Source organism: Brachycentrus maculatus, unplaced genomic scaffold (assembly GCF_059751285.1).
Source record: "Brachycentrus maculatus isolate JH-2025_06_01 unplaced genomic scaffold, ASM5975128v1 h1tg000004l, whole genome shotgun sequence".
NCBI classification, from domain to species: domain Eukaryota; kingdom Metazoa; phylum Arthropoda; class Insecta; order Trichoptera; family Brachycentridae; genus Brachycentrus; species Brachycentrus maculatus.
Genome location: NW_028280759.1, coordinates 546,055 through 560,135, shown reverse-complemented (window position 1 = coordinate 560,135; position 14,081 = coordinate 546,055). Strand labels below are relative to the sequence as shown.

At 33.3% G+C, this 14,081-nt stretch overlaps 1 protein-coding gene across 1 annotated transcript; it reads left to right on the top strand.

The window, feature by feature from the left end:
* The first annotated feature begins 207 nt into the window (after window positions 1–207).
* LOC148313890 (myrosinase 1-like) lies at window positions 208–11,625 on the top strand. Its single transcript, XM_088269255.1, has 7 exons — window positions 208–258; window positions 2,592–2,899; window positions 4,288–4,555; window positions 5,957–6,051; window positions 7,281–7,589; window positions 8,415–8,653; window positions 9,840–11,625. Exons 2-7 carry the CDS (start codon window positions 2,708–2,710, stop codon window positions 10,015–10,017), a joined length of 1,281 nt encoding a protein of 426 aa, XP_088125381.1. The 5' UTR covers window positions 208–258; window positions 2,592–2,707; the 3' UTR covers window positions 10,018–11,625.
* The last annotated feature ends 2,456 nt before the right edge of the window (window positions 11,626–14,081 follow it).

Here is a 14,081-nt window from a genome sequence, read left to right as displayed (position 1 = left end):
TAAATAATAAAATACAAGCATTATGATACACCGTGTATTTTATTGCAATATATTACCTACCAACAAAAAAACAAACATAAATTAACTTTCTTATTTTTATTGAGCTATTGAGTGACTACAAGAATGGTGTGAATACATGTTTTTTTAAATTATATTTTAGCGGAAGAATTAGTGCTCGAGTGAGAAACTTCCCTGAGGAATTTTTCTTCGGGGTCTCCACGTCAGCTTATCAAGTAGAGGGGGGTTGGAATGCAAAAGGTATTTTATTTTGCGCTTGAAAATGCGGTATTATATTCACTCCGGTTAATACGGTTGACTTTTTTTCAAATTTCATCTGCTCCCATTTCCAATTTAAAACAGAGATATCTCACCAATAGATGTCTCTAGTGAAGTTCTAGTGATTCAAGAAAAATGTTTCAAAATTGGTTCATATATATAGATTTTACAAGAATTTTAATAGTGTGTTTGTCAATAATGGGTAGAATTGGTGAATGTTACACGCGTGTAAAGTGATCACTTAAACCAGCCTATGACGGTCGTCAGCTCCGTAAATGCCCAGACTTCCATATTCTTCTTCATCTTTGATGAGATGTCAAAAAATAATAAGAGAATTTCATCATTACAATACACGAGGTCATAATCGAATACACGTGGAGCCGATAAAATCAACTAAGTTTGGAGCAATATCGTTACAATATATTGCCTATACTTAAATTAACCTAACCTAAGCTAACATATATAAAATAGAACCCAGTTAGGCCATCCAAAATGAATGAACTGAAAAAATACTTTATGCAAGATTTTATGTTAGTGATTAGATATATTTTCTCCTTTTTCTCCTTTAATTATGCTTCTTACCTTATATTTTTTATATGCCTTTTTACTGTACCTTTAATTGCTTTAAATTTTACATTTTGCCCCGTGTTTTCTTGTTTGTTACATTTATCTATTTTTTAGTCTTGTTAACCTTAATCCCATGCCCTAAAAATGAGTAATGGAAATTACTCATCGGGAATATTATATTTGTGATTTGTGTATGTAATTTGCTTAAAATAAAAAAATCCTCTAACTGTTTTGTTTAAAAGACTTTTAAAAATTAACGCCCCTGTTTAATTTTATTTTAAAATGTGTGTCGGAGTCCATACGAAAAACTGTGTGCTGGCCTTACTTCGAAATGGATTTCAAGGATGTTTTGTGTAACGTCTCATTATTATAAACATTGTGTCGGTTTCAAAATAATAATAAACCTTATCGCAATAAACATTGTACTATAAGTATGTCTACATAGACCAATTAACAATCAAGAGTAATTAGTTCATTCAACTCTTTCAATGAAAAAGATAATGATATTGTTCCTGAAATATCTCGACGCCTTTAAACTCCCGAACCTTTAGATAATGCATCGTAATAAAAATACTGAAAAAAAACAGCACCAAATATAAATATAAATAAGAATATTAAAAAAAATATTCTTATTTATCTTTTCTTGAATGGTTTTCGCAAATGCTTTGTGGCAAATTCAATAAAAATTATAAAATAAAACTGCTTTATTTTTACCCACTTTTTCTTGGTAAATACATGTACATTTTTAACCCTGATGATGACAAGGTTCATTATACTAATATTATTCAATATCACACCTCGACTAGTACATGAAGCGATGAAGATTGGTCGATCACGATCTAAAAATTGCGTCGACGAAAAACAGTGCCTTATGCACCATTAGTTATTTAATTAAAATAATTTTAGGTAGTATTTTACGTAAACGGTGCTTTATAAGTTTTCCAAAATTATTTTTACCATATTATCGCAAATATTTTCAGATCAAACAGTAAAACCTCTTCTAGGTAGCATTGGCAACACATTACAAAATATTCTTCGTAACTTGTATTGGTCAACAGCTAGTGCCAACATAGATTGATACTTTTTGCAACTGTGTTAATGTCGGTTTATATTTACGGTATTTCATTAAATCATTTTTCGAAGAAGTTAAGAAATCAGCTATATCAATTCTACCTATAAAACTGTAATCATAAATGCCTATCTATCGAATAATTATTAAAAATTAGGTATAATCACACCTTTTTAAAATACGATTTTTATGCCTCCTTAAAAATCTATCTTCATAAAACTCTTTGCCGATTAATAGGAAAGAGTCTGCAATATCTACCATGAATTAAAATCCTGCCCAACAAAGCCGTATACTCAGTTTAGAGAATAGATGCCTGTGAATAATTTTAGGCGTGGGTGGTTTGACTTCGCGAGGAACGAAGAAATTCGGCGTAAGACCCAGCAATCCATGGTCACAACTGTCTTCAAGAAAGGCAATTTATTTGGCTAGGCCATATACTTCGCATGCCTCCCAAGAATCGCTATTAAGCTTGCCTCTTTAACAAGGCATCAGGTTCCTACTACCAAGGACGTCCACTGGTGACAATCCTTCGACAGTTCTGCCAACTTGACTTGGGAGGATGCAAAGGATCCGGGTGCTGACAGAAAAGCCATGAGGCCGTTTGAGGACTTCGTGAGATCCACATATGGAGCGAATATGGATAAGTAGTAGTATAAATCAGAATAATTCTTTGTTTTAGGTAAAGGTGAAAACATTTGGGATAACCTTATCCACAACCGACCATGGTTAATCAAGGATGGTAGTAACGGAGACATATCAAGTGACTCATATCACCATTATGGAAGAGACGTCCAGATGTTGGAACAACTGGGAGTTGATTTCTATAGGTTTTCCCTCTCTTGGTCTAGACTATTTCCCTCAGGGTTGACCGCAAACCTTTCTACGGATGGATTGGAATACTATAACAACTTGATTGACTCCTTGCTTGAAAAGAATATCGTTCCCATGATAGTTCTGCACCATTGGGATCTTCCACAACCATTACAGGTATATTCAATTACGATTTTCAATTTATTATACTGGTTAAAGGCGGGTGAATGTCTACACAAATGTATAAGCCGGACGATCAGTTTTGTCTAAATTTATTGGTATTTTCGTTCCAGTCAGTCTTGCAATCTGCGGTGATCCGTTCATTTGCGGTTTTTGGTCGCACATAAAAGTTTTTGTTATTTTTGTTAACAATTAATTATGGCGGTTCAAGGTAAAGCGCAAGCGTACCTTTCTGAAAGTCGTCAGGTTGGCAGTTCTCCATGGTCCACGAATTCATGAAATAGAGTTGCCAGGTTGCAATTCTGAAAAATCCGAAGCTCGCTTTATGCATTCGTTAAGATATTTGTGTAGGTGTATTGGGCATGAGTGTTTGATTTAAAAAGTAATTCAAACAAATAAATATATAAATTGGAAATATGTATAAAAATATATGTAGAACATATATTAGTAGGTACCAAAAACAATGATTCAACTATAATACAGTCGACCTGACCTTAATTAGATAATAGCAAAAGTATTTAATTAACCTAAAACAATAAAACTGTAAATTAAATACTTCAGTCATTTATATAACCAGATAAGCGAATAAACGATATACAGTGTTGATTTGTTTGTTCGTTGCTTTATGCTGAATGATTTTTATGCTTTCGATTTTACTTCCGCAGTTCTTAAGAACGCTATTCAGTTTTTCTCTTGACGAAATTTATGCCGCATAATATGTAGAATGAGTTACCAAATGTTACGTGTGATTATCACTTATTATATTCAGACTTAAAACATACTCCCCCGCCAGCAAATAGTAATTGAATTACAGTAAAAAATAAGCAGAAAGGATAGTTATCTGACTATAACTTCTGAATCATACAAAACGTCTAGGGAGGGTTCTGTTATATCTGGATAGATATCTGATGGAGAGCATCAGACCCTGATGTCTCTTCCAACCCTGAGGATTTGTTACCTGATCCTTACTCCTTTTGTTGGGACATGTCCTAAGATGTTGCCTGAGATCTTAAAACCCTGATATCTCTTCCAACCCTGAGGATGCTTAACCTGGACCTATTAACCTTACTCTTTTTTTGGGACAAGTCCTGAGAATGTTGACTGAAAGCATTCAACCCTCATCTGTCGTCTTCCAACCCGAATATTCCAGTGCCTCGGAAGACCATTGACGACCATTTTTCGATTGTACTCAGCGGAACTTCAGGGTATTGGATTGACCTGGGAGAAACCCAAGGACTTGGCTTGGGAAAGAATTACGGTGACCAAATGCTAGGATGCAAACATGGATGATGAAGAAGATAGTAGATAATCTGAGATATCTAATTGTATCAATTGATGGATCTCTTTATACAAATGTAATTCATATCTTTCGTGTTGATTTTCAGGTATTGGGAGGTTGGCCCAATGTCCTTCTCGCCGATTTCTTCGAACAATACGCTCGCAAAGTGTTTGAAATGTTTGGGGACCGAGTGAAGCTGTGGGCCACATTCAACGAACCAAACATCATGTGTACAGAGGGGTATGGGAGAACAGGGTTGGCACCAATGCTCAACTTATCGGGAATAGCGGACTACATGTGTGGACACACTGTGCTCTTGGCACATTCCAAAGTATTCCGTCTCTATGACAAAGAATTCCGAGTAAAACAAAGAGGTTCGATTTTTTCTTCGTTTTTCTATCTAAGCTGGGAACTCCAAATATTTATCCCATCATAACTTACTTAGTTTTATCTTTCTCTCCCCCTAAATTACCTGATAGTACTCCTTTTTGCATCCTTATTTTATTCTTACAACTCTACATATATATCATATTGTTACTTCCTTGGTTCCCTCTTCCTCTTTCCCTTCAACTCCCTATCTGATCGTTCTCCCTTTGTTTTTCTTATTTTTATCGATTTTAAAGTTTAGTTAATTAACTTTGTAATTTTAAGATTATTCATACTGCAAACCAATATTATTTTCTTATATATATATATATATATATATATATATATATATATATATATATATATATATATATATATATATATATATATATATATATATATATATATATATATGTATATATATATATATATATATATATATATATATTTCGTTTTGCACGTAAATACAAGCACTATCTGCCAACTAATTTTTAAAGTGCTCTATAAGGTACAAACCCTTACCAGTATAATTACATTTTGTTTATATTATATTCGTTAATTGATTTTTGACTGAAATCTTTCCCTTCTTATGATAAAGTAATAAATTTTTCATGAAAATTATTCACCTGTGAAGCATTATGTAAAAGTCTCAGAATCTCTGCAAATACAAATTATTACATCAGTTTTTTTTCATTTCATTTGCCTTAAATTCGCTTCGTTCTTACAATTTTCGTAAGAAATATTCGAAATGAAATACCACTGCAGTTGTGATGAACACACATCGGCTGTCCAAATTTAAAACACAGTAAGGGAAATTTTTTGTAGTACGTTTTTTTTGCATTTTTGGACTAAGTAGAGTCTACTTAATCCATAAATGCAAAAAAACGTACTACAAAAAAAAAATTCCCTTACTGTGTTTTAAATTTGGACAGCCGACATGGTATTGTACATTAATATTGGTAAATAAATATTGCATAAAGAATAAAACATTACAGACATTTTTATAATGTACATATATTACAGATTTTGATGAATCTTCATTAATATAATAATATAATAAAACCCTTATCCGCACCCCAATTGTGCATAAGGCACTGCTTCATATAAACGCAGTGTTACTTCAATCGTTTACACATGAAGGAAAGGTGATCAGCCCTCCGCTTCAGGTACCAGTCTATTGGTATCAGGTATCAGGTATATTGAATAAATATTACAGTGTAAAAATCACTTATATTTATTTGACCCCCCCTGGGAATCGAACCCGGAACCTCCAGAACGGTAGCCAAGCGTGCTGACCATTACACTACGGAGGCGAACAATTCGAACAATCTTCATTAAGGCGAACAATCTTCATTAAGGCTATCAAAAATAAAATATGGAGTTTGATATTGATGGCTGTTTTTTTCCAGGGTTGATTGGTATCATCTTGCATTCCTACTGGTCTGAGCCTGTTTCCCAATCCTATGACGACATAAAAGCTGCTGAACAATCATTTGCATTTAATGTTGGTATATTTTTTATGTTTTTATAATCGAGGTTTTTTTTATACCCATAAACCATTTGCACGTTTTGGTCTGGTGTTGGTTTCTGAAAAGCGATGATCATTATTTTTGTGGTTTGAGCTCACCAAAATTTGCGGTCATTGGTCTTTTGTTGCTTTTTTACACGCATCGTGACTCATATGTTAAATACATTTACAATTCGGGCCTCACATACAAATGGGAAGAGTCTACGCTAAATGCAAACTTTCCTCGTTCCAACATAGATAGCTGTTGTGAACTCGCACATGCTGTTTTACGAGTTTGATCAATATATCTTGAAGTTCCAAAAATTTGAGTAGTGAGGTAGTCAATCATGGATAGAATTGGTGAATGTAATACGTGTGTAAAATTATCACTTAACCAAGCCTATGACAGGTCGTGAGCTTTAATACCCAGTCTTCTTTATTCTCCTCATCTATATAGAGATATCCCATTTCATAAATAATCCAAAAATCCAGATTTGTGAAAAAAATATTTGGGTACAACCAAAATTGCGTTGGGAAATAGTTTTTACAAATGTATATTGGCCCATTGGTGCCAATTATTTTTCGTTTATAAAATTAAACTCCTTTGTTTTTAACCACTTTTATTGGTATTTTTCTCCCACCGGTTGCGACAAGAATCTTGTCATCATCAGGGTCAAACATGTACTTGTTTAACCCTGATGATGACAAAGTTCTTTTCGAAACCGGTTGGAAAAAGCACCGATAAAAAGTTGTTAAAAATAAAGTTTATAAAATGTGTCACAAAGTATCTGCGAAAAACACTCAAGAAATTAATTTTCCATTTTTAATTTAAGTTTTAATTAATAAATACCACTATTTCTTAAAATCTACTGTGACACGTGTTTCGATGCATTCCGCATTATTTTCAAATACCGTATTTAGATAAACACGTAGTAGATTTTAAGAAATAGTAGTATTTACTAAGTAAAACTTAAATTGAAAATGTATAGATTTTACAATGATTAAAGAAAACACATGTTTTTATACCACTTGAGTTTTGTTAAAGACTACCAGTTTCGGAAGCTAAACTTCCATCATACAGGTCTGAATAATAATAATTTTTATTAGTTGTCTTTAATAAAACAAGCGTTTTCTTTAATCATTGTAACATGTCTTACCACAAAGTTAATGCTGAAACAATAAATAAAATACAGATTTTACCACAAAGTGTCCATTTATTTTTTCAGTTTCAATGGATGTCTCATCCGATTCTATCCAGCCACGGTGACTACCCCGCCGTGATGCGGAAGCGTATCTCCTCGCGCAGTTCCCGCCAGAAGTTCACCAGGAGTCGGCTTCCCGCCTTCTCCCCCTCGGAGGCCAGGGGCCTGACCGGAAGCACCGACTTCCTAGGGCTCAGTCACTCCGCCAGCAAGCTGGTCCGAGCGCCTCCCACATCCTTCGTCGTCCCAGAGACCCCCTCCTTTGAAGACGATCGAGGAGTGCTGGAATACGACTATAATAAAAAGAAGTGGCCTTCACCTAAGTGGCAAAGAGTAAGTATTTTTATCTCTTTTGGGCAGGAACTATAAAAAAACGACGAGGCAGTCAAAATACTAAGGCATGAAAGCTCCAAATCCCGAAATCCTCAAAATCCCAACGTGTGAAAGCTTCAACATATTATCCAAATCCAGACATATCAAAAAATGTGAAGAGACAAGACACTTAGAATCCCGACACATTCATTATCCAAATCTCGACATATTACAAAAAAAATCGAGACACTTCTATCGCGACAATCTTGACGCGCGTGAAAACTCTAACATTTTACCTTAATCCTGAGGATTTGTATTTGAGTAACAGGTATTATTTTTTAAATAAACATAATGGTCTTTTAAGACATTCTGCCTTATTCTTCTGTACTTATTGCCAACTTTTCGGATCTCATCACAGCAACCATTATCTGGGTTCATATAGGATAGGATATGGATTCATTGTAATATTCATATGTCAAATAGTATCCAATTTTATTTCGATTTATAACAAACCAAGCCCAGACCATGTTAAGACACTTTTCTTAATTTTATCGATAATACTTATCATACCAACGCATTCTTTCTTCAAATCACCATTCGAATATCTATCATGCTTTGTTTGCCACACGTTCTTCTTTGATCCTTTGCTATATGCTTTCAACCATAATCTTCACTTCCATACATTAGGATTAGAACCAGGATTCCGTTGTGCATTGCCAGTTTAGCTTTCATCGATAAGTTTTTATTTGATATAATTTATTAGTGCACCACTAACTCTTTTCCTAGGGTATTTTGAAACTAGTTATTATTTTTTACTAGTTTTAAAATTGATGGTGACAATTTCAGACGCTATCAGCAGGATTTCGCAAGGTGTTGAACTGGATAAGGAAAGAGTACCGGAACCCGGAAGTGATTGTGATGGGAAAAGGATTGGCAACTGGCAGAAGACTGATGGACAAAGGCAGGATATCCGACATGAATGTCTTACTGAACGATATTGTCGACGCCATTAACGATGGCTGCAACGTGAAGGCCTTCTCTGCGTGGTCGTTGATGGACGGATTCAGCTGGACTTCCGGATACACGTAATTTTTATATTTTGTTCATTTAAAGCATTGTTAACTTTGTGGTATGGTAATATTCTCACTCACTCTATCTCTCCTTATAATTCATCGTTCACTTTGTGTAAAACCACTTCAAAAAACACTATTTCGTGACTATCGGTTGTTGTATAAATGTCAGACCGTGACAATTTCACTTCATTCTACATTTGACCTGATCATGGGATGATTATTCTGAAACCAGTTGTCACGAAGTAGTGTTTTTTTTAAAGTGGTATTTCACGTAATTTTATTCATTTATTACAAAAATACCTATTTTTATTTGTTTGTAATTTTTGACAATATTTATGAATTAAATTTCTAAAAAAATAGTTTCACTTACGGATTCGGCAGTCACTTTAATATTTATCCATTTTGAATTCTATAATATCACTTGGCAAATACAGTTAACACCCCTATGACGATGAGATATGTTCCACGTTATCGGAAGGAACGTGATAGGTGGTTAATGTTTTAAATTGTATTATTACATTTAAATCTTAAAATATTTACCCTCTATGACGTTCCCTCCGGTAATACCTATAGCAATGTTATAAGGGGGTTTATTGTACCAAAATTTCTTAATAGATGGTTTGCTATTTTTTTTTAAAATTATAAACGTTAAAAAGAAACCTATTATTAGGCTTGAAAACGTTTAAAAAAATACCCTTATTACTTGATTTACTAAATCCCTTTATATTTTAATGATCATTTTCCCATAAGATTTTTAAGTTACTAAGTGATAGTTGAAGTAGGAGGGAATGCCCTATGCACCACTGGGTGCGGAAGAAGGTTAGAAGAAGAAGACAAACGGACATAATTTATCTTTTTTAGCGTCTATTTTAGATGCTTGTCTGCAGGTAGGATAGTAAGGATAGGGAAGGTAAATGTGAAAAATACATCACAAACACCCAGACCAATTGAAAATAAATCTTTCTTGAATTTACTTTGCAATTATTAATTCATTTTGCAATTGGCGGGAATCGAACTCTACCCATCTAGCGTCTACCCAACTACGCCACAGCGCCTACCTGTTTTATGTATTGTAGAACTTTAAAGGCCAGCGATATGAGGATTTTTGTTCCTTTGACAAACAAATTCTGTCAACAAGTCGATGTTTTAAGGCGAATTTTGATCGTTTTTTTTTAAAAGAGCTTTTTTTTATTTTCAGAGAGAAGTTTGGACTATTCGAAGTAGATTTCTCGAGTCCAAACCGAACCAGGACTATTCGTGAGTCCGGGAAGGCATATGCGGAGATCATACAAACAAGGTCACTGTTTACCGAGGAAATGACCTGTCCAGATTGCGATCTAGATTCATCGAACGACTATAATAATGTTGATACATAACTTATACATTTTAAGATGATAAAAATTTATTGAATTTTTATGAGATTATTATTCGTATTCAGAAATCCTGTTAACATTTGACCTTGTAACGATGAGTCCTTATAAAATATAGTAGATCATCACCCTGTTCTAGTTAAAATAATAATGTGTCTAAAAAATTAATTACTCTGTATCTCACGTGGGTAAAATCAATCTCAACGCAGTCCAGTACTATCAAGATTAACAAAATTTCCAGACTTCCATATTCTTCTTCATCTTTGATGAGATGTCAAAAAATAATATGAAAATTGGAGAAATTTAGAATACTCTTATACTTCTTACAATTTTTGATACTTTACGTTACTTCGTTACTCAGCATGTAAAAATAATCCGGGGTTCGGATAATGCATACAAAAGAGTCTCTGCTTGATAAAAGCTTTAATCCAACACAGATGGGTGTTGTGAACTCATATGAACTATGTCATGAGATTGATTGATTTAGTAGTTACGAAAATTTGAGTGATGTAGTTGCCAATCATGGGTAGAATGGTGAATTCATTGCGCCTGTGTAAAGTGATTACACACGTGCACAACTTACCCAGCCTATGACATTTCACATGCTCTTTAAATACTCAGACTTCCATATTCTTTTTAATTTATGTTGAGATGTAATAATGTAAAAAAACTGAATAATGTAATAATAATAATAAATAATGAGTAAACCCGGATTTGTGAATAAGCATTTGGACACACTAAAAATGATGTGAAGTAGCAGCTTAATTCAGCAATATGTGTAGATTTTATAAAACATATCGCTCACTTCTTTCTAGAACGTCATAAATCAAAAAACTTGATTTTTCAGGAGAATATTTTTAAAGTTTATATTTTTAAATACAATGTATTAAAAATAAATATCAAGCCACTTATTAAACTTTTTACTGTGCAACAGATCTTTTGAGGTAAAACCTGAAGGTTTTTTCTCCATTTGAAAAATATTTAGTATATTTAAAAAAATAATTGAACAATACCTTTTCTTAAAAATGCAAAAACAACACTTTCTGCCCTGTAGAGTTTCTGCACTTAAAAATATGCCGCTTTTACTGGGATATGTTACATTTTCTGGGCATTCCGAAAACATGCACAACCGCAAATAGACGATTTTTGATTTATGACGTTCTTGAAAGGAGTATTGTTATTTTTGTTTATACATACCATTTGCGTATTTTTAAGAGTTCCGATAAGGGTCGGTCCTTACACAAGTTTATCCACAATTTTTTTTTACGGTACAATTATTTGTTGTAAAGTTAAAATTTATCTTATTTTTTGACATCTCATCAAAGATGAAGAAGAATATGGAAGTCTGGGCATTTACCGGGCTTACGACCGTCATAGGCTGGTTTGAGTGATCACTTTACACACGTGTAACATTCACCAATTCTACCCATTATTGACAACCACACTACTCAAATTCTTGGAAGTTCTATATATATGAACCAATTTAGAAACCTTGTTCATGAATCACTAAAACTTCACTAGAGACATCTATTGGTGAGATGTAAAGAAGCTTTTTATTAAGCAGAAACTCTTATATTAGTATGTGAGATCCGAATCCCGGATTATAATCACACACATGAGAAACGCCAGAAAATACCATTTTCATTTTTATTATTAAGCTTAAAATTTGACCAGATAATTTATTTACAACATTTTGAGTGTGTCCAAATACTTGTTCACAAAATCTGGATTATCTCCAATTACAGGAGTTATTTTCATATTATTTTTTGACATCTCATCAAAGATGAAGAAGAATATGGAAGTCTGGGCATTTACCGGGCTTACGACCGTCATAGGCTGGTTTGAGTGATCACTTTACACACGTGTAACATTCACCAATTCTACCCATTATTGACAACCACACTACTCAAATTCTTGGAAGTTCTATATATATGAACCAATTTAGAAACCTTGTTCATGAATCACTAAAACTTCACTAGAGACATCTATTGGTGAGATGTAAAGAAGCTTTTTATTAAGCAGAAACTCTTATACAGTATCTACTCAATGAATTAGGGCCACCCATTATTTTTTTGAATACTCTGAAATCTTTTGGATTATTATATTTATTTTACATAAATACTTTAAGTTTTCTATTGACATCTAATATCATGTATATTACCTTCAATAATATGTAAAATATACCTGGATTATTTAAGCCTTTACAAAATTTCAAACCCTTTTTCTGAGAAAGGTCCCTAATTAGCACAGGTAGACAGATAGTTGAAAGTTCAAAAAATAGTCCTATCTCATTTATTAGTGAAGTTTCTTGAGTTCTGGTTGTTGTTTTGTTCAGAGAGGTTATATAGTTATCGTGTCTTGTGAAAAAAACTTAATTTTTAATTTTAGTTCATAAAGTATAAAAATTTTTTGTAAGCACAAGTGTTTTTTTTGAAAAGGGCAAAATGGGAAAAAGTAAAGACATTTCTGAGGAAAAAAAGTCTAGTGTTATAGTGCTACTGAAATTAGGAATACTATCTAATAGAGAAATTTCAAAAAAAGAAAACGTTTCTCGTCAAACAGTGGACAGAATTTCAAAATCAATAAAAAATCAGTCACCCGCCACCAGCAATCGGCGAAAGAACTGTCGTAGGATTAGAAAAACAACACCGAGGACTGATCGAAAAATCGTTCAAAGTGCCTTAGAAAACCGTAGTGCATCAGCAAAAACGTTAAAAATAAAATTGGAAGAAGAGGGTATAAATATATCGGTATCAACACTGAGGCGACGTCTTTACGAAATAAATCTGAAATGCAGGCGCCCTGTAAAAGTACCAAAATTGACACCACGAATGAAAGCGGATCGATTAAAATGGGCCAGGCTACATCGAAATTACTCGGTAGATGATTGGAAAAAGGTATTTATTTAAATTGAATTTTCAACATATCATTTTAGTAAATAAACTTATATATTTGAATTAAACTTAAATTTTCATTATTTTTCAGGTCATCTTTAGTGATGAGTGCCGGTTAGAAGCCGTGACAGAGAGCCGTCGATTCGTCAGGAGAACACCAATGGAACGTTACAATGAGGCCTGTGTGGTAAAAGTTATCAAACACCCCCCTGCAACAATGATATGGTCATGTATTATTAACAATTTACCTGGGCCGTTGTTTTTCGTGGAAGGAACAATGAACCAAAATTCCTATAAGCAGGTCCTCGAACGAATTTTATTGCCCTTCTACCATACACTCGACCCAACAGAAGGTCCATACACCTTCATGCAGGATGGGGCACCTTGCCACCGGGCTAAATCAATAATAAAATTTTTGTCTAACAAAAATCTGCCTTTGCTCCCCTGGCCTGGAAATTCTCCGGACCTTAATCCTATAGAAAACGTATGGAGCATGTTAAAAAATAAGGTATACTCATTTCCAAATCCGACAGTAGACTGTCTAAAAAAAATATTCAAAAAATTTGGTCAGAAGACGAAGAAATAAAAAAATGATAAAACAGTGCATTTTAAGTATGCCAAAAAGAATTGAGGCAGTTATTTCTGCCAAAGGTGGAAATACTAAATACTATCTATATTTATATGAAAATATATGCATAATTTAAGCGTTATAAAGTGTTCATGTGTAAATAAAATTCAATGTTGTTTTATTCAAGGTTTTCTCTGAGTTTTTCCTGTTTGAATTGAGAAAATGCGCGAAATTCTGCGTGGCCCTAATTCATTGAGTAGATACTGTATTAGTATGTGAGATCCGAATCCCGGATTATAATCACACACATGAGAAACGCCAGAAAATACCATTTTCATTTTTATTATTAAGCTTATAATTTGACCAGATAATTTATTTACAACATTTTGAAAAGATTTTTGATTTTAAGCATAACTGAATTAATATGAATATATTTAAAATACTAGGATAAATAGCACTTTATTTGTGTATATATTTGAAGGTTATTTCTCTGTAAACTATAACATTTTTCTCTTGCATTTATTATAAACAATAAAACTGTGATCTTTGTTTAGTTAAAGTAAAAAAAAAATAGACGTTATTAATAGGTTAAAATAAAACAATTAAAA